The sequence below is a fragment of the Neofelis nebulosa genome, chromosome 17 (assembly GCF_028018385.1).
Source record: "Neofelis nebulosa isolate mNeoNeb1 chromosome 17, mNeoNeb1.pri, whole genome shotgun sequence".
NCBI classification, from domain to species: Eukaryota; Metazoa; Chordata; class Mammalia; order Carnivora; family Felidae; genus Neofelis; species Neofelis nebulosa.
Window position 1 is genome coordinate 45,077,691 of NC_080798.1, and position 22,778 is coordinate 45,100,468.

The 22,778-nt window shown below is 37.9% G+C and overlaps 1 protein-coding gene across 2 annotated transcripts in view; it reads left to right on the forward strand.

The window, feature by feature from the left end:
* The window catches only part of LOC131500491 (cytochrome b5 type B), a 37,778-nt gene that overhangs the window by 7,148 nt on the left and 7,852 nt on the right, over positions 1-22,778 (forward strand). For both annotated transcript variants that reach the window (XM_058709794.1, XM_058709793.1), the window contains exons 2-4: positions 12,902-13,030; positions 13,537-13,566; positions 22,629-22,657. In XM_058709794.1, coding sequence (XP_058565777.1) covers positions 12,902-13,030; positions 13,537-13,566; positions 22,629-22,657 — 188 coding nt within the window. The remainder of the gene's footprint in view (positions 1-12,901; positions 13,031-13,536; positions 13,567-22,628; positions 22,658-22,778) is intronic.

Genomic DNA, 22,778 nt, shown 5'->3' on the forward strand with positions numbered 1-22,778 from the left:
GTAATTTCTCTTATGATCTTTTTTTTTTTTTTTTTTTTTTTGAAGTAGGCTGCATGCCCAGTGTGGGTCTTGAACTCATGACCCTGAGATCAAGAGTCACAAGCTCTACTGACTGAGCCAGCCAGGCACCCCATGATCTTCTTAATACACTTTCTTTTCTCTAGTTTGTGTTATTGTAAGAACACAGTGTATAATACATATAACATACAGATTATGTGTTAATTGGCTATCTTATTGGTAAAGCTTCTGGTGAACAGTAGGCTATTAGTAGTTAAGTATTTGGAGAGTCCAAAATTATATACAGATTTTCAGCTGTGTGGGGGATGGGTTTGACAGCACCCCAACCCCCACATCATGTAAGGGTTAACCTTATACGTATCATGACTTTTTTCTCCCCATCTGTATTTTGCCTTTTCATTTTCGTAACGGTGTTTTTTTGTTTTTTGTTTTTTTAAAGGAAATTTTGTTCTTTGTGTGTATGAAATATAATTGTAATGTCTGGATGCTGGCTTTGGGGGCCAAGTGTTTGGTTCAGTTTTGTGCTTTACCTAATAGTTGTGTAACTGTGGGCAAATAGCTCTGCAAAGGCCCTTTCCCATCTGTAAAATAGAGATAACCGTACCTACTCCACAGAGTTAGGGCAATTAATACAGGTAATGCATATGAAGACTTATGGTGCCTGGTATAAAGAACTGAATGTTAAGGACCATTGGTTGGTTGATTGAGGTTATTTTTATTAATAGTAAACTTATTTAAAAAAATAATAAAATGTATTTGTTCCTTGTAGCATCTTTTGGGTGCTAAGTGGCAGATGCTCTGAAGATGTAAAGGTGAATTAGATGTCTTGGACCTGGGGGCACCTGGTTGATTCGGTCGGTTGAACGTCTGACTCTTGATTTTGGCTCAGGTCATGATCTCATAGTTCGTGGGTTTGAGCCCCATGACAACGGGCTTCGCAGTGATGGGCGGAGCCTGCTTGGGTTTTTCTCTCACTCTGTGTCTCTGTCTCTGTCTCTGTCTCTCTCTCTCTCTCGGTGTCTCTCTCTCAAAATAAATAAACTTAAAAAAAATGATGTCTTGGACTTGTAAGGGAGAATGAGATCTGTGCACAAGTAATTGTCACACAAGGTAGAGAGTAATCTTGCCTTAAAGACTGAGAATGCAGACTTGGTTTGATAGCAGGGTACTGAGGGTACCCCTGAAAGCTTCAGAGCCTGACTAATACCAGTTCTTACCAGAATTGTTTAAAAGAAAGTACAATTTGGTTGTCCTCTAACTTACGAAATGAACAAATCTATAGGAAGAAGACTTTTCTTTCCGTGAGTAGTTTCAAGTGGTTAGTCCTAGGGAAAGCTAGAAATCAAATGAGGCAGAATTTAATCTCTAACACTGTCCAGGTGAGATGCCCTGGATGAACAAATGGACTTTCATTTATTCGTTTGCCTGTGGGCATGGGTGTGGCATACATGCCCGAGAGGAAGAGAGGGGGAGAGGGGAAATGGGAGGGAAGGAGGACAGAGTGAAGGCTCTCTAGATCTCACTGTGTTCCAGGCATCCAATGTTCTAGAATACAGCCATGAAAAAGACAACCATGGTCCCTTTTCTTTTTTTTTTTTATTAAAAAAATTTTTTTTAATTTTTATTTATTTTTGAGAGAGAGACAGAGTGTGAGCAGGGGAGGAGCAGAGAGAGAGGGAGACACAGAGTCCGAAGCAGGCTCCAGGCCCTGAGCTGTCAGCACGGAGCCCGATGCGGGGACATGGGGCTCGAACTCACAAACTGTGAGATCATGACCTGAGCTGAAGTCAGATGCTGAACCGACTGAGCCACCCAGGCGCCCCACCATGGTTCTTTTCTTATGGAGATTATAGTCTAACAGATGAACAAAGACATCAAATAAATAATTGCAATCGTAATAAATAAATATTATGAAGATACCTAAGGAATTTTGAGAATCTGTAGCAGTGAGATTTATTCTAGCGTGGATAAGTTATGTTTGGATCTGCAGACCTGAAATTTGGACCCTGGGTAGTGGTGACTGCCAGGGTTACACCCTTTCTGGTAACCATCAAGTTAGTCTCTCCTGGATGGCACCTCTGCCTTACTAGGTTCTTTCTAATCCAAATGCTGTGGACCCGCACCATTTCCCCCTGTTCACCGTTCAGGTCTATCCTGTTTCTCTGCACTGTTAGACTGTTGTTTAGAAAGTGGTTATTGTCCTCTCCAAAATCTCAGCCTCCACATCTTATTTTGATCTTATCACCTGGCCTAATTTTGCAGCTTCTGAAATCTTAATGCTTCTGGTCAGGTGGTCCTTAGCATATCCCTATTGTTACATTTTTATGACATCATTAAGGGATTTCCACTCACAGAGAATTTGTGTAATTTCTTCCCATCATGATTTTTATTCCATTACTGTCATTATTCCCGTTCTCTTCTTTTCTACCATCTGTCCTCCATCCTTTGCATAGAATTAGTAATCCGGAAGTGCATTTTCTTTACTTTTTTATTTTTTAAAAGTTTATTGGGGCGCCTGGGTGGCTCAGTCGGTTGAGTGTCCAACTTCGGCTCAGGTCATGATCTCATGGTTCATGGTTTCAAGCCCTGCGTCGGGCTCTGTGCTGACAACTCAGAGCCTGGAGCCTGCTTCAGATTCTGTGTCTCCTTCTCTCTCTGCCCCTCCCCCTCTTGCACTCTGTCTCTCTCTTTCAAAAAAATAAATAAACATTAAAAAAAAATTTTTTTTTTTTTAATGTTTATTTACTTTGAGAGAGAGAGAGAGAGAGAGACAGAGACAGAGACAGCATGAGTAGGGGAGGGGCAGAGAGAGAGGGAGAGAGGGAGAGAATCCCATCCAGGCTCTGCACTGTCAGCACAGAGCCCAGCGCAGGGCTTGAACCCATGAGAACGCGAGATAATGACCTGAGCTGAAACCAAAGGTCGGACACTTAACTGACTGAGCCACCCAGGTGCCCTAGAAGTGCATTTTCTGTTAGTAATTCGTTCTCTCTCTTTCGTGTATTACAACATAAATTTTCTGTCCTCTTTTCAGTAACACATAGGAAATGAACTTAAGGAAGATTCTTTAGACAAATGAACTGACTAAAATCCTTCACCAGAGGACTTCACAAAATTTCCTTTGTATCTTTGAAGTATTTCACTTGATTATTGCTGGATTGAGAGAGAAATGAATGGATCCCAGTCATTGTTTCATCCCTTTTGAAAGTTTGTGATCTTCATTGCTGTGTAGTATATTTAAAAAATTTTATTTGTGACCATGTGTAATTGCTTACATAATAAAAGCTGGGACAAGATCCATTAGTGTGAAAACTACAAAGGCTAGCCAAGTCAAAATAATTTTTTGTAAATTCATATGAGATTCAAAAGCAAAGCAGGTCCTGGAAAAAAGGGGAAATATGTACTGCCTTACGTTAGCTACGCTGAATAAAAATAGGGAGAAACTTATGATTGTCCAATAGATTTCAATAGTGTAGGCCACCAATCTAGATTATTCAAGTTAACCCTGGAACTCTTGGTTTCACTTGTTTTGTTTTGCTGTGATTCAGATGAAAGTAAATTTTTGGCTGATATTAATTATAGGTATGTAAACCTAGCTTTATTATTTTTTTATTGTGCCAAAATATATAGCACATAACATTTGCCATTTAACCATTTTCGTTGTATGATTCATTGGCATTAATTTCATTCACAGTGTTGTGCAACTAACGCCGATACCGGTTTCTAAAACTTTTCATCACCCCAAGCAGAACCCTGTAACCATTAGGCAGTAACTACCACCTCTTCACTCTTCCTCTGATAACTTTTAATCTGCTTTGTCTCTCTGGAATTGCTTAATTCTAGGTACTTTACATAAATAGAATCATACAATATTTGTCCTTTGGTGTCTGGATACTTTCCACTTAACATAATGTTGGTTTCTAAAATTTTTCTTGTGGTAAAATCTACATAACATAAAACTGATTATTTTAACCATATTTAACTGTACACTTCAGTGACATTAAGTACATTCACACTGTTAGATGATTATCACCGCTAATTATTTTCAGAACTTTTTCATCAGCCTGATCTCAAACTTTACCCATTAAACAATAACTCCATTGCCCCTGGTAATCACTGTTGTATTTTCTGTCTCTGTGAATTTGACTATTCTAGGCAGCACATATAAATTAAATAATTCTATATCTGCCCTTTTGTATCTGGCTTGTTTCAGTTAGTATAATGTCTTAAAGGTTCATCCGTGTTGTAGCATATATCAGAATTTCCTTCCTTTTAAGGCCGAATAATACTCTCTTATATGTATATACCACATTTTGTTTGTCCATTCAACCATTCATCCATGGACACTTGGACTGTTTCCATCTTTTGTCTATTTGTGAACAATATTGCAGTGAACATTGACATACAAGTATCTGAGTCCTTATTTTCAGTGCATATGGTTATATACCAGGAGTGGAATTGCTCAGTCATATGTCAATTCTGTGCTTTTTATGGAAACTCCAAACCGTTTTCCACAGCAGCGTTTTACATTTCCATCAGCAGTAGAACCAGTAAGTTCTAGTTTCTCCATATTGTCTTCAGCACTTACTATTTTTTTCTATTACAGCCATTCTAGCCAGGTGTAAAGTGGTATCTCATTGTGGTCTGATTTGCATTTCCCTAAAGACTAATGATGTTGAGCGTCTTTTCATGTACTTACTGGTCCTCTGTATCTTCTTTGAAGAAAAACCTAATCAGACTCTGCCCATTTTTAATTGAATTGTTTGTCTTTTTGCTCTTAGGTTGGATTTCTTTCTATATTCTGGACATCAATCCTTTGTTAGATATTTGATTTGCAAATATTTTCTCCCATTCCATAGCTTGTCATTTCACTATATTGATAATGTCTTTGATGTATGAAAGTTTTTAATTTTGAGAGAGTTAAGTCCCTCCTCATCAGATCATCAGTAATTTTTTTTTAATTTTTTTTTTTAACGTTTATTTATTTTTGAGACTGAGAGAGGCAGAGCATGAATGGGGGAGGGACAGAGAGAGAGAGAGACACAGAATCGGAAGCTCGGAAGCAGGCTCCGGGCTTTGAGCCATCAGCCCAGAGCCCGACGCGGGGCTCAAACTCAAAGACCACGAGATCGTGACCTGAGCTGAAGTCGGACGCTTAACCGACTGAGCCACCCAGGTGCCCCATCAGTAATTACTTTAAATGTAAATGGATTAACTTTTTAAATCAAAAGACAAGGATTGGCAGAATGGATAAAAATACAAGATCCAAAAATATGCTGTCTATAGGAGACTCACTTTATTATTTATTTATTTATTTACTTACTTACTTACAGGAGACTGACTTTAGATCTAGACACGAATAGGTTGAAAGTGAAAGGATGGAAAAAGATACTCCATGAAAATACTAACCAAAAGAGAGAGGTGGCTACATATTAATATCAGAAGAAAGAGACATTTTAAATCAAATAAAGATTGTTAATGTGCATAGAGTTTTTGTTTTACAAGATGTAAAGAATTCCGGAGATGGATATTGCTGGTGGTTGCACCATTTTACTTTCCTGAGAATCCACAAGTATTCCTATATCTCGACATCCTTGTCAGCATTTGTTATTTTCTGGGTTTTCTGGGTTTCACCCGATGGTGGTGGTGGTTGTTTTGTTTGTGTGTTTTTATAATAGCCTAGTGTGTGTGAGGTAGGATCTTATCGTGGTTTTAATTTGCATTTCCCCAGTGATTACTCATATTCACCATCTTTTCATATACTTGCTGCCCATCTGGAGATTATCTTCAGATAAATGTCTACTTAAGTCCATTGCTTGTTTTATAATCAGGTTATTTGATGTTTTTGTTGAATTTTAGGAGTTCTTTATATATTCTGGATATTAACCCTTGTGATTTACATATCTTTTCTCCCAGTCATTACATTGGTGAAAGTGAAAACTTTGGTGATCGTGTTCTTCAGTGCATAAAAGTTTTTAAATTTGATGTAGTCCCATTTGTCAATTTTTGCTTTTGTTGCCTATGCTTTTGATGTCATATCCAAGAAAGCATTATCAAAGCAATGTCCTAAAGCTTTTCGTCTATATTTTCTTCTAGGAGTTTTATAGTTTTGGGTCTTTTGTTTAGGTCTTTAGTCCATTTGAATTAATTTTTGTCCATGATGTAAGATAAGAGTCCTTTTTCATTCTTTTGTGTGTGGATATCCAGTTTTCCCAGCATTATTTGTTGAAGAGAGTGCCCCTTCCCTATTGTGAGTGGTATTGCATCGCTTATTGAAGATCATTTGACTACATATGCAAGGGTAGTTGTGTATATGATATTTTGGAGCTTATTTTCCCACTAGTTGTATATTCCTAAGTTTTAGCCATATGGTGTCACTCTAGTAAGTGAACATATTTGGATAACCACCATCTAGAACTGTATAGCATGCTAGAACCTCTCCTTGTGCCTCCTAATCACTGTTTTCTTCATCATCCCCAGAGGTACATGTTCTGTTGACTTTAAGATTATAGATTTGTTCTGTTTCTGAGCTTCCTACAAATGAGAGTGTCACAGTTTATATTGTTTTATGTTTGGTGTCTTTTATTCCCTGTCTATATTCTTTCATGTTGTGGATATTGCAGTGGTTTGTTCTTTTTCATTGCTGATTAGGATTCTACTGTAGAATTATACCTTTATTTATTCCTACTGTGCTTATGGGCATTGGGTTTTCAAGTTCAGGGTCATAACAAATAATGCACCTGTGATCATTTGTGTGTGTGTGTATGAGTTCATGTATGTATACACATTTCTTTTGGGTGTATAATTAGGGAATTCAACTTGATTTTTTAATAGAAAATATTTTTGAAATAATTATAGATTCATATGTACTTATAAAAAATAATAGGGGCACCTGGGTGGCTCAGTCAGTTAAGCATCCAACTTCGGCTCAGGTCGTGATCTCATGGTCTATGGGTTCAAGCCCCACATCGGGCTCTGCGCTCTCAGCACAGAGCCTACTTCAAATCCTGTCTCTCTCTCTCTGCTCCTCCCCTACTTGTGCGTGCTCTCTGTCTCTGTCTCTCTCTCAAAGATAAATAAACATTTAAAAAGATAGATACCTATACCTTTTACCCATTTTCTCCAATGGTAACTAACATTTTGTAAAACTGTAGTACAGTATCACAACTAGCATATTAACATTAATTGGATCCACAGATTTTATTCTGACCTCCCCTGTTTTACTTCTATAAAATTGATTTGTCTTTTAATTTTTTTTTAATATTTATTTATTTTTGAGAGAGAGAGAGAGAGAGGGACAGAGTCTGAGTTGGGGAGAGGGGTCGGCGGGTGGGCGGGGAGGGGGGAGGGGGGGACACAGAATGTGAAGCAGACTCCAGGTTCTGAGTTGTCAGCACAGAACCCGATGCAGGACTCGAACTGATGGACTGTGAAAACATGACCTGAGCCAAAGTCAGATGCTTAATGGACTGAGCCACCCAGGAGCCCCTGATTTGTCTTTTAAAGAGAAAACAAAGTGGTTTAATTTATAGAGTCAAAAATAATTCACTTTTAATTACAGTACTCAACATGCAAATTTACATTTACCTGTTGATACAGAAATGGCAGCTTGCCACTTTCCTAGGACATTTAATCCAGGCAGTTATTCCTGGACATCCTTTCTCTTTGTATCTGCCAACATTTACCCTCTCTACCTTCTTATAATGATATGTAAACTCTTAGCCAGATAACTGGGTCTTAAGTTCAGTTGACTTACCAGACATTGACTTTTTTTCAGTTGATTTGATCTATTCTGAACTCCACATGAAGAATATCCCATTATTTAACCTATAGATGATCATTCCTGAAGGCACTTGAGAATCCATCAGTACCCCAGGGTCACCAGTTTTCCCTGGACTGTATGAAGAGACATAGGAGGTTTGTTAAGTACGTCCCTGCCCTGAATATTCACTCTGAAAAAGAATTTGTTTGGATAAAGTTTTAATACATTTGCTCTTTATGTGATTCTGTAGGCTCACGGTGAACAATATAGAGATACTTGTTTTGTTCATACATAGTTTCTAAATTTTCATTAATGAAAATGATTACGTTTGTGAAGGAAGTTATTAAAATACTAGTGCATAAATTAGATGTAAAAATTCAGGATATTTGGATCCCAAGGAAACAGGAGTTTACTGTGGTTTATATATCAGGCTGATTGTACGTGATAATTATTATAATTGGCAATGTTTCTTCCAAAGATTGAATTTTTGCTAAGTTTTTCGTATATTATCACTAGCTTGGATTTCTCCTTTCTCTGCCTTTCCTTTCTGTTATCACCAGAAGGGATTTTTTAAACATCTTAAAAATAATTCTTTCACTGTAAGTCACCCAGAATACAGTCATTTCCTCTAGTTTCAAACATAAAGGGAACCTGGCTCAGACAAGAATGATCCTTGCTGCACGTCCACTAGCTCATTGTGTTCTCCTTTTTATTCTGAGAGGCCCCAGCTCAGTTTACAAGGTTAAGGGCTACAATGTGTGTTCACAACAGAGCTAATCCTGCTTCAATAAATACAGATGTACAATTCTTTTTTGAACATGCCTTCAAAGTGGAGATCTTTGGCCATGAGCTCCTCTTTGACATCATCTAGTGCCCACTGGTGATCCATTAGCTCCAAAACTTTCCACTTTGCTTTGAAAGCTTTGTTGCTGTCTGTGGGCCTGGCTGTGGCTGCTCTAGTCATTTGTGCTTGCATTCTTCTTCTTCTCTTTCTCCTTCTCCTTCTTCTTTTTTTTTATTATTAGTGGTAACACGTAATCGGTTTATTACTGTTACTTATTTGTGCCTGTATTATTTTTGATTGGTCATTGGCATTATCTTGGCCCAGAAGGAGAGAGTAAATGCTCTAAAACCCAAATGCTTAGTAGAAGCACCAGGATGTGGAATTCACCAGGATGCAGATAATGTGAGTAGTTCAGTTCTTTACTGTAGCATAGGCTTAAAACAGAATCAGTGGACAGGGAGCCTGGGTGGTTCAGTTGGTTAAGCGTCCAACTTCACCTCAGGTCATGATCTCACAGTTCATGAGTTTGAGCCCTGCATCAGGCTTTGTGCTGACAGCTCAGAACCTGGAGCCTGCTTTGGATTCTGTGTCTCCCTCTCTCTCTCCCCGTCCCCTGCTCATGCTTTATCTCTCTCTCTCTCAAAAAAACACAAAAAAACAAAAAAACACAAGGTCAGTGGAAATAGGTCTTTGGTTGTAACAAAGCCTAAGCATGTCTGTCATGTTTATCCATTCATCACTAAGAATCATTGGGAGAACATTTGTTAAATTCCCTTTGACCATGTTTGTGAGCATAGTGGGATTGTTCATAGGAGAAGGTAGTACTATTTTCCCTTTAGTTTTTTGAAAAATCCTTAATCTGGGTGGTTAGAAGTAGTATTTTCATGTCAGAAGGACTGTTTGGGAATATAATTTTCATCTCTGAGGATTATGCTTTGAATTAGGACTTCAGCTGTCAAATACTTGGTCCTGGGTGAGCTTCTTTTTTTTGTTTTTATTTTATTAAGAAAAATTTTTTAATGGTTTTTTTTTTTTTTTAGAGAAAGACAAGAGTACTAGTGAGAGATGGGCAGAGAGAGAGGGATACACAGAATCCGAAACAGGTTCCAGGCTCCTAGCTGTCAGCACAGAGCCTGATGTGGGTCTTGAACTCACAAACTGTGAGATCATGATCTGAGCTGAAGTTGGATGCTTAACCGACTGAGTCACCCAGGTGCCCCTCTCATTTTTAAAAACAGTTTTTTTAATGTTTTTATTTATTTTTGAGAGAGAATGAGACAGAGTACTAGTGAGGGATGGGCGGAGAGAGAGGGAGATGCACAATCCGAAGCAGGCCCCAGGCTCCTAGCTGTCAGCACAGAGTCTGGTGCAGGGCTCGAACTCTTCTGGGTGAGCTTCTTGTCACTTTGGGGCTGGATGGACACATAGTGGTGGATCATGGCCACAGGGAGGGTGATGATGAACATGGTTAAGACCACCCAGAGCCATCCAGAGCCGTGGTGCCCGCCATCTTTTGGTTGGTTTGCTTGTTTGTTTTTAAGATACCATGAGATACTATTTTTAAGTAATCTCCACACCCAACATGGGGCTTGAACTCAGAGATCAAGAGTCTCATACTCTACCAACTGAGCCAGCTGGGTGTCTCTCCTGCCATCTTTATTGAGAGCCAGTCTGGTTGGGGTTGCAGGCCAGACCCCGAACCTGCATGTTACCTTGGCTCAGGACTTGCCTGGGTTGTGCTGTGACCCCAGGCCTAGTGCACTGCCTCCAGCTGGCCTGCCATTTGATTTTAAATATTATCTGAAGTTTATAGAGTTCTAAAACAGTAACAAAGGTTCCTTGAAATCTTTTGCTTGTTCTAAACCATGTGTATTAAGACCACATATCGGAGTGAGAGGCACTAAACCTAGGGTTGTTTTTTGTTTGTTTGTTTGTTGTTTTTTACCTCTCCAACCTTCCTTGCCTCCATGAAAGAAAGGTTATAAGACAGTATCTACTGGATGAATTTATCTTTATCACTGCCTACTGTATCAAATAAGTACTCAGTAAAAATTGTAGTGTAGTGATTAAAATGATCAAATATACAGGAGAGGGGCGCCTGAGTGGTTCAGTTAAGCATCTGACTTCAGCTCAGGTCATGATCTCACGGTTCGTGAGTTCGAGTCCCGCGTCCAGCTCTGGGCCGACAGCTCAGAGCCTGGAGCCCACTTCAGATTCGGTGTCTTCCTCTGTCTGCCCCTCTGCTGCTTGCACTCTGTCTCTTGCATTGTCTCAAAAAATAAACGAACATTTAAAAAATTAAAATGAAAATAAAAAAAAGAATATACAGGAGAAACAATGGATATGTATTATATATACATATTTAACTGTGGCACTTTTTCTTATTTATTTATAAGTGATGAGAGATTGGTGAAAGTGAAGACTTTGTCACTCTAGAAAGAGCTGTGCAGAAAGCTGTGCAGGAATTCACAAATTCAACCACTTCCTGAAATATCTCAAGCTGCTAAGAAATTTTGTCATCCTTTTGCTCCGAAAGGCAACATAATAGTTGGGATGTGTCATAGGGAAAGACCATCTTAACATAGTTGAGGTATATAGGGCACATTGGGATACAATTCCAAAGCTAATGGCTTACTACAGCTGAGAGCGTTCAGTTGTAATGACAGGTGAGTGTTGTCTCTCTCAGTCTTGCTTTAAAACAGCTTGCTTATGTACTGGCATGGGGGACCCACTCACTGGATGGAGATCTTTTACGAGACAAAAATAGAAGTTATCCTTGTCCTCAGGGAGCTCATAGGCAAGTGATTTTGGGAGATTATACTTAGTTGAATTCATGTTTAAAATAAGGATGATAATACTCCTGCTTAAAAGGTTGTTATAAAAAGTAACTACTTAAAAACATTACTTGATATTTAAAAAATACAAATTTAGACATGTCATAAATGTAAATTCTAAATTTGCTCATTGTAAGTAAATATTTATTGAATGTTTAAGGCAGGGACTGTGTTAAATGTAATTTTAAAATATTTTCTCAACAGATAGTACTTAATTTGGTAAAAGAATTTCAAAAAGGTGTACAGTGAAGTCTTCCTTCCACCTTGTCTCCTGGCTCCCAGGTTCTTTTCATTGTTTTCAGAGAGATTTTTTTTTTCAATTTCTTTTTTTTTTTAACCTTTATTTATTTTTGAGACAGAGAGAGACAGAGCATGAACGGGGGAGGGCCAGAGAGAGAGGGAGACACAGAACCTGAAACAGGCTCCAGGCTCCGAGCTGTCAGCACAGAGCCCGACGTGGGGCTCGAACTCACGGGCCGCGAGATCATGACCCGAGCCGAAGTCGGACCCCTAACTGACTGAGCCACCCAGGCACCCCAAGATTTCTTTGTTTTAAAATAGTCTCTACACCTACCACAGCCTCCAGCTCACCACCCTGAGATCAAGAGTTGCACTTTCTAAGACTAAGCCAGTCCAGTGCCCCTGTTTTCAGAGAGATTTTATGTGTATGTACACGAGTATGTATCTGTTTTTAGAGTCACAGATGGTAGCGTATTATACAAACTGTACCTTTCTCTGAGTACAAAGTGTTTCATATCCTGATCTCATTTGATACAATAATAATTAAGATACCTACTCATATTATCTCCATTTTATAAACAAGGAAACAAAGACATCTCAATTTCTTAGTAACTTGTCCAGGGTTGTATAGCTTGGAAGTACCTCCGTGGTACGGAGGCAGTTATTTTGGTACCACTTATTTAACTTATTATTTATTTATTTATTTATTTATTTATTTTGGAAATTTAAAAAATTTTTAATTTTAATTTTTAAAAATTGTTTATTTGAGAGAGCAAGTGTGTGAGCAAGGGAGAGGAGACAGAGGGAGAATAAAGAATTCCGTACTTTGACCAGAGTGTCCATTCGAGTTTCTGCAGCCGTGTTGATAATGTTGGCAGAAAGAATCCAGCCAGGAGCACATGTTGTTCCTAGTTGTCCTATCTTGCCAGCCTCCTTCAATCCAGAACTGTTCTTTGGTCTTTCCTTAGCTTTTGTGACCTTGTTATTTTGGGTGAAGACAGGCCACTCCTTTTGTAGACTCTCGGTTTGCTACTGTCCTAGGTTTCCTCACAATTCTACCAATTTTAGATACTTTTGGTATAAATATCACAGAAGTCATGTTTCCTTTTTCCCATTGCATCCTATCAGGTGGCATTCAATGTCCATTTGTCCCATTACTCCCATTAAGGGAAGAAAAGAGAAAAGAGCGGAAGAGGGGAAAGTAACTTCTATTAGCTTGCTTTTCAGAGGGCACTCTATTCAGCAAATATCTTTTCCTTGTAGCATCCTGGGGGAGAAGAGGTCCTAATGGAACAAGCTGGTGCAGATGCAAGTGAAAGCTTTGAGGACGTAGGCCACTCCTCTGATGCCAGAGAAATGCTCAAGCAGTACTATATCGGTGATGTGCATCCGGTAAGAACTAACTGAACTGGGAGAGGAAGCTGCTGACTAGCCACAAAACACAAGGAGAGGGATGAATTAATAAAATGGAAATTCAGCCCAGCTGTCAGGCCACATGTTCTCCCAAATCATTTGGCCTACTGCGCTAAGATACAGCTTCTTGTATGTAAAACAACACATGTAGTATCTAAAAAGTTAAGAGAACTGGTTTTGGATTTTTTTGTTTTTTTGATTGATTCTTGTAGTATCATTAATAACATCTCTTTCTAAAATAATGGTTTGATTGTTCTTGGCAATTTCTTGCAAAAGGTGGTAACTGTGAACATTCGAACAAGGCACCCTGGTAGGTTCATAGTTGGGAGTGTGGGGGCAAATACCCTTCCACAGACCTTGACGTCCCTCAGAGAATTCTCCACTACCAGAATGTAGTCTTCATGTTCTAAGGTTAGAGACAAGTATATAGTGAGATATGCCTTTGGATACGTCTTAAAATATTATTTGTTTTCCTTTTTTAACAGAATGACCTTAAACCTGAAAGTGGTAGCAAGGTAAGAAGAAATCATCTGTTTCTCTCATCTGTTTCAAGTGTTTATATTTCTGTTTACTCAGGTAGAATGTTTTTTGTTTTGTTTTGTTTTTTTTAATTATCTTAACAAGAGAAGTGTTCCTTTTTTTCCTAAGCAAAAATCCTATTTTTCAGGAGCTTGGACTCAGTGCCATCTCAGGAAAAAAAGAATAGCTGAGTCTTGAACAGTAGGAAACATTTTGTTCGTGCTTGTACTTGCTTTAAAAAAAAAAAAAGGAAATTCTAAAGCCATGCTCTGTACGGTTTTGAAGGAAATTAGTTTATGGGTTCAGTTGTAGAAAAGTATTTCTTATTCTTACATTAAATACTGTGAGAATAATTCTGTGTTGGGAAAATAACTGGAAAGTTGATTTTCACGTGAAAGTCTTTGAAGGAGTTACAGACTGGAGTAATTACTAGAATGGGCCTTTCTGTCCCTATTACCCAGATTTAATCCTTGTGTCATGCAGTTTCAAATAGGCCTACATCCATTTCATTTACTCAGTGATACAGCAAAAAGAAACGATCAAATATTTGAAAACCTTAATGTGCGCTGCAGGACCTACCAGGAACAAAATCTGGAAGCCATTTTGCTTCCCACAAGCAGGGCTGTTCATTTCCTTGACTGCGTCACACATTTCTTGACTTCCGTCTGTTGCCCTCCCACTTAAAGGGACAGCAGTTTAGTTGCCACCTAGAACATCCTGGAGGCAGCGCTCTTCCCCTTTTCCTTCTGCTAGCTTCTTGCTTCCCTTTCCTTACTGACCTGGAATTACTGAACACGTTTGATACGGCACTTGAAGTTGGCCTAGACACAGGAATTCTTTCAACCCGAGAGACTGCTTGACAGTGTCTGCCATCTGTTGCTCTGCCATCCAAAGTGTCTGGAAATTAACTCTTCCGTCTTGCTATACTCTGCTACTCTGAACTGGTGAATTGTTTATGAAGGAAGACGAAAGCGGTTTTTTAAATGCTACGTGAGCACTGGTGGTTGGTTTGTCTTCCCCTTGTAATGAAGGTGAAGATGGAGCTAGGCATAGCCTTGCTGAGTGTCTTGAACACGTCTGGAGAACATTGGTCTCAGTTACAGTAAACATTTAATTCAGGGGATATTCCCATTTGTATAAGAGAAGCACCATGTATCTGGGAGCCATCACCCACTTTTACACAACAGTCATGAAAGCACCCTTTATTAAAGCAATAGAAAAAATTGTGGAATTATAATGTCTGAAATTCTACAAATTGCTTCTTGTTGCTGTTTTTCTTCCTTGCTAGTTCAGTATGTGATTAGGATCATTCTTAGCAATGGAGAGCAGTGTTTTTCAAATTCTGTCCGGTGGGCCATCTGTGTTCGAATCCCTGGGCATGTGTCTGAAATGTCTATTTTCTGGGCTCCCGCTGCTACTGATTCATAATCTCTGGAGGTGGGACTTGGGAATTTGCACTTAAAGTAACCCAGGTAGCCAAGCACCAGACTTCTTGCTGAAAGATATGCCCATCTTTTCATTTGAAAAGTTTGGGAACTTGAATTCTCTTTTCTAGAAAGCACTGTCTGCCTTTTGTAGGCCAAAGAATTAATTAGAGATGTCTCAGCTAAATTAAAACTGTTGAGCCTTGGACTTTTTTGTAAGAAATACAGAAAAAGAAATCCTTTTAGCTCACTGAATTCTATAATAATTTAGAAGTTTCCAAATGTAGTTTGGCCCCTGCCTCGTATAAACAGTGAGTGACTAAAGGCAGTATTTTCAAAGCTCTGTTTTTCGTTATGTCTCTTGTACCCAAAGGACAGTCTCCATTAAGTAGAGAGTAGGTTATTGAGTGTTTTCAGTCACACTGCTGTACTTCAGGCAGATCGGGCAAGGAAAACCTTTGGGGAAAATTTCAAGACCACACATAGGTTTTTATAGAGCTATATAGTCCAACCTGATTTCAGTTCCAGGAAGACATTCCTGGTCCCTCAGATTTATTTCTTACAAATTAAATAGGCACTTCTGTGTCTAAGATGTAGATGTCTCTTTTCTTAATTTTTCTGTACTCACCATGAAGAAAAGGATGTAAAATTCATTTCATTAATACTTTCTTTTGGTTAAGGGTTTCTGAACCTCTACAAAGAAGTGATTTTTTTTTTTTAAGCCTAATTAAAAGGTGTCTTCTGCCTTAGGAGACAAAGGTTTCATTTTCTTTCTCTTTCTTTTCCCTTCCTTCATTTTTCCACTTCTCTTCTCCCCCCAAAGTTTCCCATCTCTTCCCTCCCTGAAACTATCACCTCCAGCCTCCCCCTCAGCAAAATTAAAAAAAAAAAAAAAAAAAGCCACCCAGAATGTACTATTACACAATCTAAATCTGGAACCTTTCCTCAGTTTTTTGCAAACTGCCTTTCATACTGCTTTTGCTTTAACATAGGTAAATAATTGATGCTCACCATTGTTTTCTTGTTAGATTGATAATGCCCGAGGTCCATGGCCCTGAAATAGTACAATACTAAAATGTAAAAGCTTAGAAACTACAAATCTGGCGACAGATATTTTTCTCACCTGTTTCAGTCTTCAGATAATAAACCAGACTTAAAAACCTTTCTGTCTCTTTGAATCTCTTCCTCCCTGGATTAGTCCCCATGCTGCAAGCCGTCAGTCTTCTATTTCTACTTGAGTTAACGTTTTTCTGGTATGCTTTGGGTTATAGAAACGCACCTTAGAAGTGCGTTGAGGGGCGCCTGGGTGGCGCAGTCGGTTAAGCGTCCGACTTCAGCCAGGTCACGATCTCACGGTCCGTGAGTTCGAGCCCCGCGTCAGGGTCTGGGCTGATGGCTCGGAGCCTGGAGCCTGTTTCCGATTCTGTGTCTCCCTCTCTCTCTGCCCCTCCCCCGTTCATGCTCTGTCTCTCTCTGTCCCAAAAATAAATAAAAAACGTTGGAAAAATAAAAAAAAATAAAAAAAAAAAAAGAAGTGCGTTGAGTTTTCTGTGCCATTTGGCCTGCCCGTCTCCTGCGCTTCAAGAAACCTAGGCACATCTGTGGTCAGTCACGTCTCCCTTTGGTTTATGCGTTCGCTGGTGGGGTAGCTGTTTGATGTGCCACCAGTTCAGGAGATGCAGTACACACGAACGCGAACCTGACAAAAGAAGTCGGTACCATTTCACTGATTTATTCCATAGATGTTATCTGGGCAACAGTTCAGCTGCTTCAGATATCATTGAAGTGAATAGATTCAGTACCTGGACCATTTTCCATTTAAATTGTTGAATGGGTAGTACATGATGGTACATAGTGAAAAATTGAAATAGTGCAAAAAGGTATACTTTTTATGTATATGTTATGTATGTATGTATATAAAATGACTCCCTTCCATCTCCAGCTCAGTCTCCGAGGTCCCTTCCCCAGAGGTAGTCAGCTACCATTTTCTTGTTTACTCTTCCAAAGAGACTCTATGCATTCATAAATATAAACAGATGGACGGATGGATCCGTCCATTGATTGATCAGTTGATAGGCAGACCAATCATTCCTTCCTTAAAAAAAAAAAATCTTGCTCTGTACCTTCTTTTTACTTAAAAATTTTATTGTGGTTGATTTTTCTTTATCGATATTCCATGGACAAAAATTTCAGTAAGATGGCATTTGCTGTAATAGGATTTGATGTATTTTTTTAAACAAATAATATCGTCTCTATAAAGGCTTAACATGTTATTTAAACTTCATTTTTTAACTTAAGAAGTTTAACTTTTATGTTAACTTTTATGTTAGAAGCAATCTATAAGTTGCATTTAAAGGCAAATCTATTTTTTTACTCCTGATGCTACTGACTTTTGTTACACAACATTTTTCTCTTACATGCATATAGCATTCAGTTTACTTTCTCTTTTATGGAAGAGAATCTAAAAAGAATACATTGTTTGTAATTATGTAATGTAGTTACTTGGTTGCATAGTACCAAAAATTTCCTTGTAAGAATTGTTTAATATTCCTGTCATACCTACAACCTAATTTGTTAAAGTTTGGAATGGTTATGCCGATGCCCTTTAGATTACTCTTTACCAAATAATTTTGTAGGGTTGTTTCATTGTTTTGATTTCATCTAGCATTTGTTTTTTGTAACGTAATATTTTGAAATAAAGCATAGAATGTAATGGCAAAAGCCCTCTTGAAAGGCAAAATTCCCATTGCTGAGGCATCTCAAGGATTAATGCCTTCTCCTCATGACACTTTAGTTAGAAATAATGTGTAGTTTTGCAAGAGAAGGTGTTAGGAGGACAAGGTAACATCGTTTTCAAATCAGCCCTCTAGTGTAACAAGTTTTTCATTTCTTTGGTCCCAGTAGAAATTACTCTATGAATGTCCTATATGTGTTATCACAGTGGGTTCTTGAGACGGTCCTACAGAAATTTGTCTGAAGGGTGTTTTTCATTTTTGAATTTTGCCCCCATATGCGGGGAAATATTTTTTACTTGACTGGACTGCCTCTAGGGATGGTATGTACTTTATAAGACCGTAATTGTTAATACATTGGAGCTTTTGAGAAGGCTGTCCTCAAGATCCACACATGGCCATAGGAGGGACTATAAAATGTTGAAATCATGTATTTCAACAAACTTTTTGGGTTTTAAGAAACTAATAGTAAAATTCATATTGCGGCCAAAAGTTCCAAAATTGTTTTTCATAAGTTGCTGGCTACATAGCTACCAAAGTGTTCTAAATAAAAAGCTGTATTCAACCACCCAGATACTCATTAGCTTTACCGAAGGTGTCATGTGGTTTAAAATCCACTTTTTCCAATTTTAAAACTTGGAATCCTCTTGGAATAGCAAGCATCCAGTTTAAGAATTAAAACATAAGCTCCTTATATACCTTGCAATAGATTTCCCTCCATTTAAAATCTAAATATGAACTATTGAGGTTGAAGGTACATTTTATAAATGCTCTATCTATCTATATCTATATCTATATCTATATCTATATCTATATCTATATCTATATCTATATATATACATACATACATACATACATATATATGTATGCATGTATTTTAATGCATCGTAATCCTAATTCTGGTGCATTGTTTCCAATATTTATGTCCTGGTGACAGAGTACACTATTCCTTAAGCATGTATTGTCTCATGTTTCATAAACAGTTTTCATAGTGAAACCACGCCCACTGACCCCCAAATAAATCCTTTCCCATATGTTTGCCAATTATGACATTTCTTTGTCATTCTCTTAACCATATCAAAAAAAGTCCATACTTAGGGCACAGTGTCTCTTGGAAGAGTATCTAGAAAAATATATCTTTGTATACCTGGTGTAAGATAAGAAAAGTCTGCATGTGGGCCATGCTCTGTCAGTCTTTCCAGACATGGGAGAATAGTGTTTCCTTCTCTTTAACCTTTAGAAGGCTGCTAGTGTAGATTTTTTTTTTTTTTCTGCTATTGTAGATTTTGCTAAAATACCCTTGGGTTAGAGAATTGTGTTAAGTCAATTAAATATGGCTTTAGAATTAAAATTGATCTGGTCTGAGCCTTTCATTTTGTGAGGAAACTGATTTAGCATTGAACTTGAAGGCAGTTGACAGTTTCAGTTATGAGTAGCTTTATTAAAAGGCTACTCAGATATCATGAAATATTCCCTTTTATCCTACAGAGTCCTTGTTTAGTTAGTTAGTTTGTTTGTTTGTTTGTGGAATTAAAGCCTTAATGAACCTTGATGTTTAGGAACCAGTTTATTTAAATAGTTCTTTTCTGTTAATTTTAAACTAAAATCAGAGTAGACTGAAAATAATTTAGTGGTTTGGAAGTGTATTCCAGAAACATGCATATTAATTACTTGGTAAGGCTTTTGGTAGAAGAACTCTGGATTCGATCTGCTCTCTTACAACTAAAATCAGAGTATTGCAATTACAGCTTTCCATGCCAAAGACTGAGCAGTCCCCGTCCTCCTAAGAATCTTGCATGTAAATTAAAATGTGGGCAAGAACGTAACCAGCCAGATATGTCTGAATACACAAAGGGAGAAGTTAAAGTCCATCATAAACTATGGGAATCTCATTTAAGCATCCATTAGATTTAACACCGAGCTTTGGAGTAGAAATGGGAATTGGGAAACAGCATGGAGAGAATGGTGGCGTGGGGGTGAAGGAAAGTTTTGTGTTAACAGAACCTTTTCTTTTTAATTTTGTTAAATTAAAAATAACTTATTTGGCTTCTTTCCGAGCTTGGCTGAGGTACTTGGCTTCTAAGAGCAGTGCCTTAAACAGTTCTTTCATTGTAGTTGATTAAAAGCGGAGTCACTGTAGTTTGACATTTACTTGGCTGTCAGAATCCCAAAGAGAAGGTACATTTCTTTCTCTTTGCTTTCCTCCAGTGGTAGAGAAGTTGGTCTTTTTGCCACCAGGGGTGGAATGATCTTAAAACAGGAGTTGAGGTACTTAGTTTAAAAAAAAAAAAAAAAAAAAAAAAAAAAAAAATATATATATATATATATATAATATATATATATATAAATATAATATATATAATTATAATATATATATTATATATATAATATAAAATATAAAATATATATATATATTTAAAGTTTTTTTGTTGCTTATTAGAAACTGTTACACTAGGAGCATATTATGGTCTGTTTGAGACTCACTCCACTTACCACACATTCCAGGCTTTTAGTTTTAAAAGATCCTAAAGGTTTGAAATCTAGAGAATCCATTTATGTGACCCATATGGCTTTTACTATGATTACAGATTAAACATAACACGTACATTTCTCCATAATGCTCTCCTATAAGCTTTTGAAATGGTCTCAAAGTTTTTTTATACTAACCATACACTTTTTGTTCTGCAAATCATTGGTATATATGTGGATAAAGCATAAAAGACCATGGACATTTTCCTGATGGAATTCAGTTATTTCATGGCTACTGTAGTGGAATCTTTTAAAAGGCAATATTATAAATTAATACATACTCTACCATTACTACTGAAACCACTACCTTCCAAATCTATAAGACATTGGTTGTATTTTCTCAAAGATTGGCTTGTAACAAACACATTTTACTTAACCTGATTTTATGATATTCTAGTAGAAATGTCCCAGATAACAGTAATCATCAAGGTCTCAAAGAAGTGTAGTAGTATATTAACTTGATTTATCTGACACTTTTTATTAGAAGTTTTACTTGCCTATAGGCTAATTTCTTTTGGGTTTGGGGTATGTATTCATTTGCATGGCAGTGTTTTGGATACATGAAGTTAAAACTCATTTCACGATCTGCTCTGAAGTATCTAGGCCAATATGTAGGGTTTTTCGAAATTCTTGGAGATTACTGAAAATTGTGGTTAAACACGGTTAATATTCTGTGTTCATACCCTAGCATACTTCTACATATTGGCAAAGAGGATGTTTTGGGCAGCAGTAACCTGTGCAAATGGGCTTGTCCTCTGGCAGTGAGTTAGCAGTTCTTTTGTATACACAGCTAATTAACGGAATCAATAACTTCATTTGGTATTTACTTAAATTGAACTTTTTGTTTTTAATGTTTATTGTATTTTTTGAGAGAGAGAGAGAGGCAGAGACAGACAGGGTGTGAACAGGGGAGGGGCCGAGAGAGAGGGAGACACAGAATCCAAAATCCAGGCTGACAGCACAGAGCCCAGTGCGGCGCTCAAACTCATGAACGGTGAGATCATGACCTGAGCCGAAGTTGGATGCTTAACCAACTGAGCCACCCAGGCACCCCACTTAAATTGAACTTAATGACACATTTATAAGATATAATTAATGTGCCATCCAGTTCACCTATTTAAGATGAACAAGTTGGGTTTTTAGTATATTCACAGAGTTATGCAACCGTAATTACAATAATTTTGGAACATGTTCATCCCTCCAGAAAGAAACCCCATACCCATTATCAGTCATTTTCATTTCCCTTTAACTCCTCTTCCCCCGCCCTAGGAAACTACAGATCTACTTTCCGCCACTAGGTTTGCTTATGCCGAACCTTTCATATTAATATTCTTACGTAATATTTATATAATGCGTTGTGTGGTTTTTGTTTGACTTATTTATTTTTTTTATGTTTATTTATTTTTGAGAGACAGAGTGTGAGTGGGAGAGGGGCAGAGGCAGAGGGAGACACAGAATCTGGAAGCAAGCTCCAGGCTCTGAGCTGTTAGTGCAGAGCATGACACGGGGCTCGAACCCACAAACCACTTAACTGATTGAGCCACCCGGGCACCCCATTCATTTTATTTTCTAAGTAGGCTCCATGCTGAGTGTGGAGCCCAGTGAGGGGCTTGAACTCACAATCCTGAGGTCAAGACCTGAGCTGAGATCAAGAGTTAGATGCTTAACCAACTGAGCCACCCAGGTGCCCCAATATGTTGTATTTTGTATCCAGTTTCTTTCACTTAGCATAATGTTTTCTAGGTTCATCCATGTTGAAGCATGTATCAGTCAGTACTTCCTTGCTTTTTATTGCCAAAATTTTGTTTTTAAGGTTATTTTGGTATTCCCCCTCCCCCCTAATTCTGTTCTTCCCATTTCAATGTTGAGTAAGCCCTAAGGTCTATAGTCATAATTATTATGATTTCATAGAGTCAACCAGTTCATTTCTGTAAGCTACAAAGCAGTCCTCGGCATGCTTTAGAGCATTTCACAGTTGACCTGTTTGTCACAAGAGTTTGTATTTTTTTTAAAATATGTGTTCAGAAAATGTGATCTTAACTACTGCCAGTGGCAAGCCCAGCTGAATGAGGCATATCATTGTGACTGCAATTAGTCCCTTTCAGTATAGTTTATATCAGTAGCTTTTTTTCCCTTTTTTTCTTTTTTTACATCTAAAAAAGTTTAGGCCATTTCTCTATGCTTTCATTAGTTGTTCTTCACTAGGGACTACCAGTATGTTACCAGAAATAGAATTCTTGGTGCTCCCATCACATTAGATTTGTAAATGTCAAATTGCATGAAAGATGAAGTTCTGTATGTAGATATTCAAGATTTACATACTTTATTAATCTTTCTTTTTGTTTGAAATTTTTTAATATGCGTCTTCTTCAGGACCCTTCGAAAGATGCCACATGCAAAAGGTTAGTATACATTCCCTGGACTTCCTTATGCTCAACTTAATATCTGGCCAGAGGTTCTTCCATAAATATACATGTACAACATAACTTAAGAGTACGGTTTGACTAAGGAATGAAAGGTACA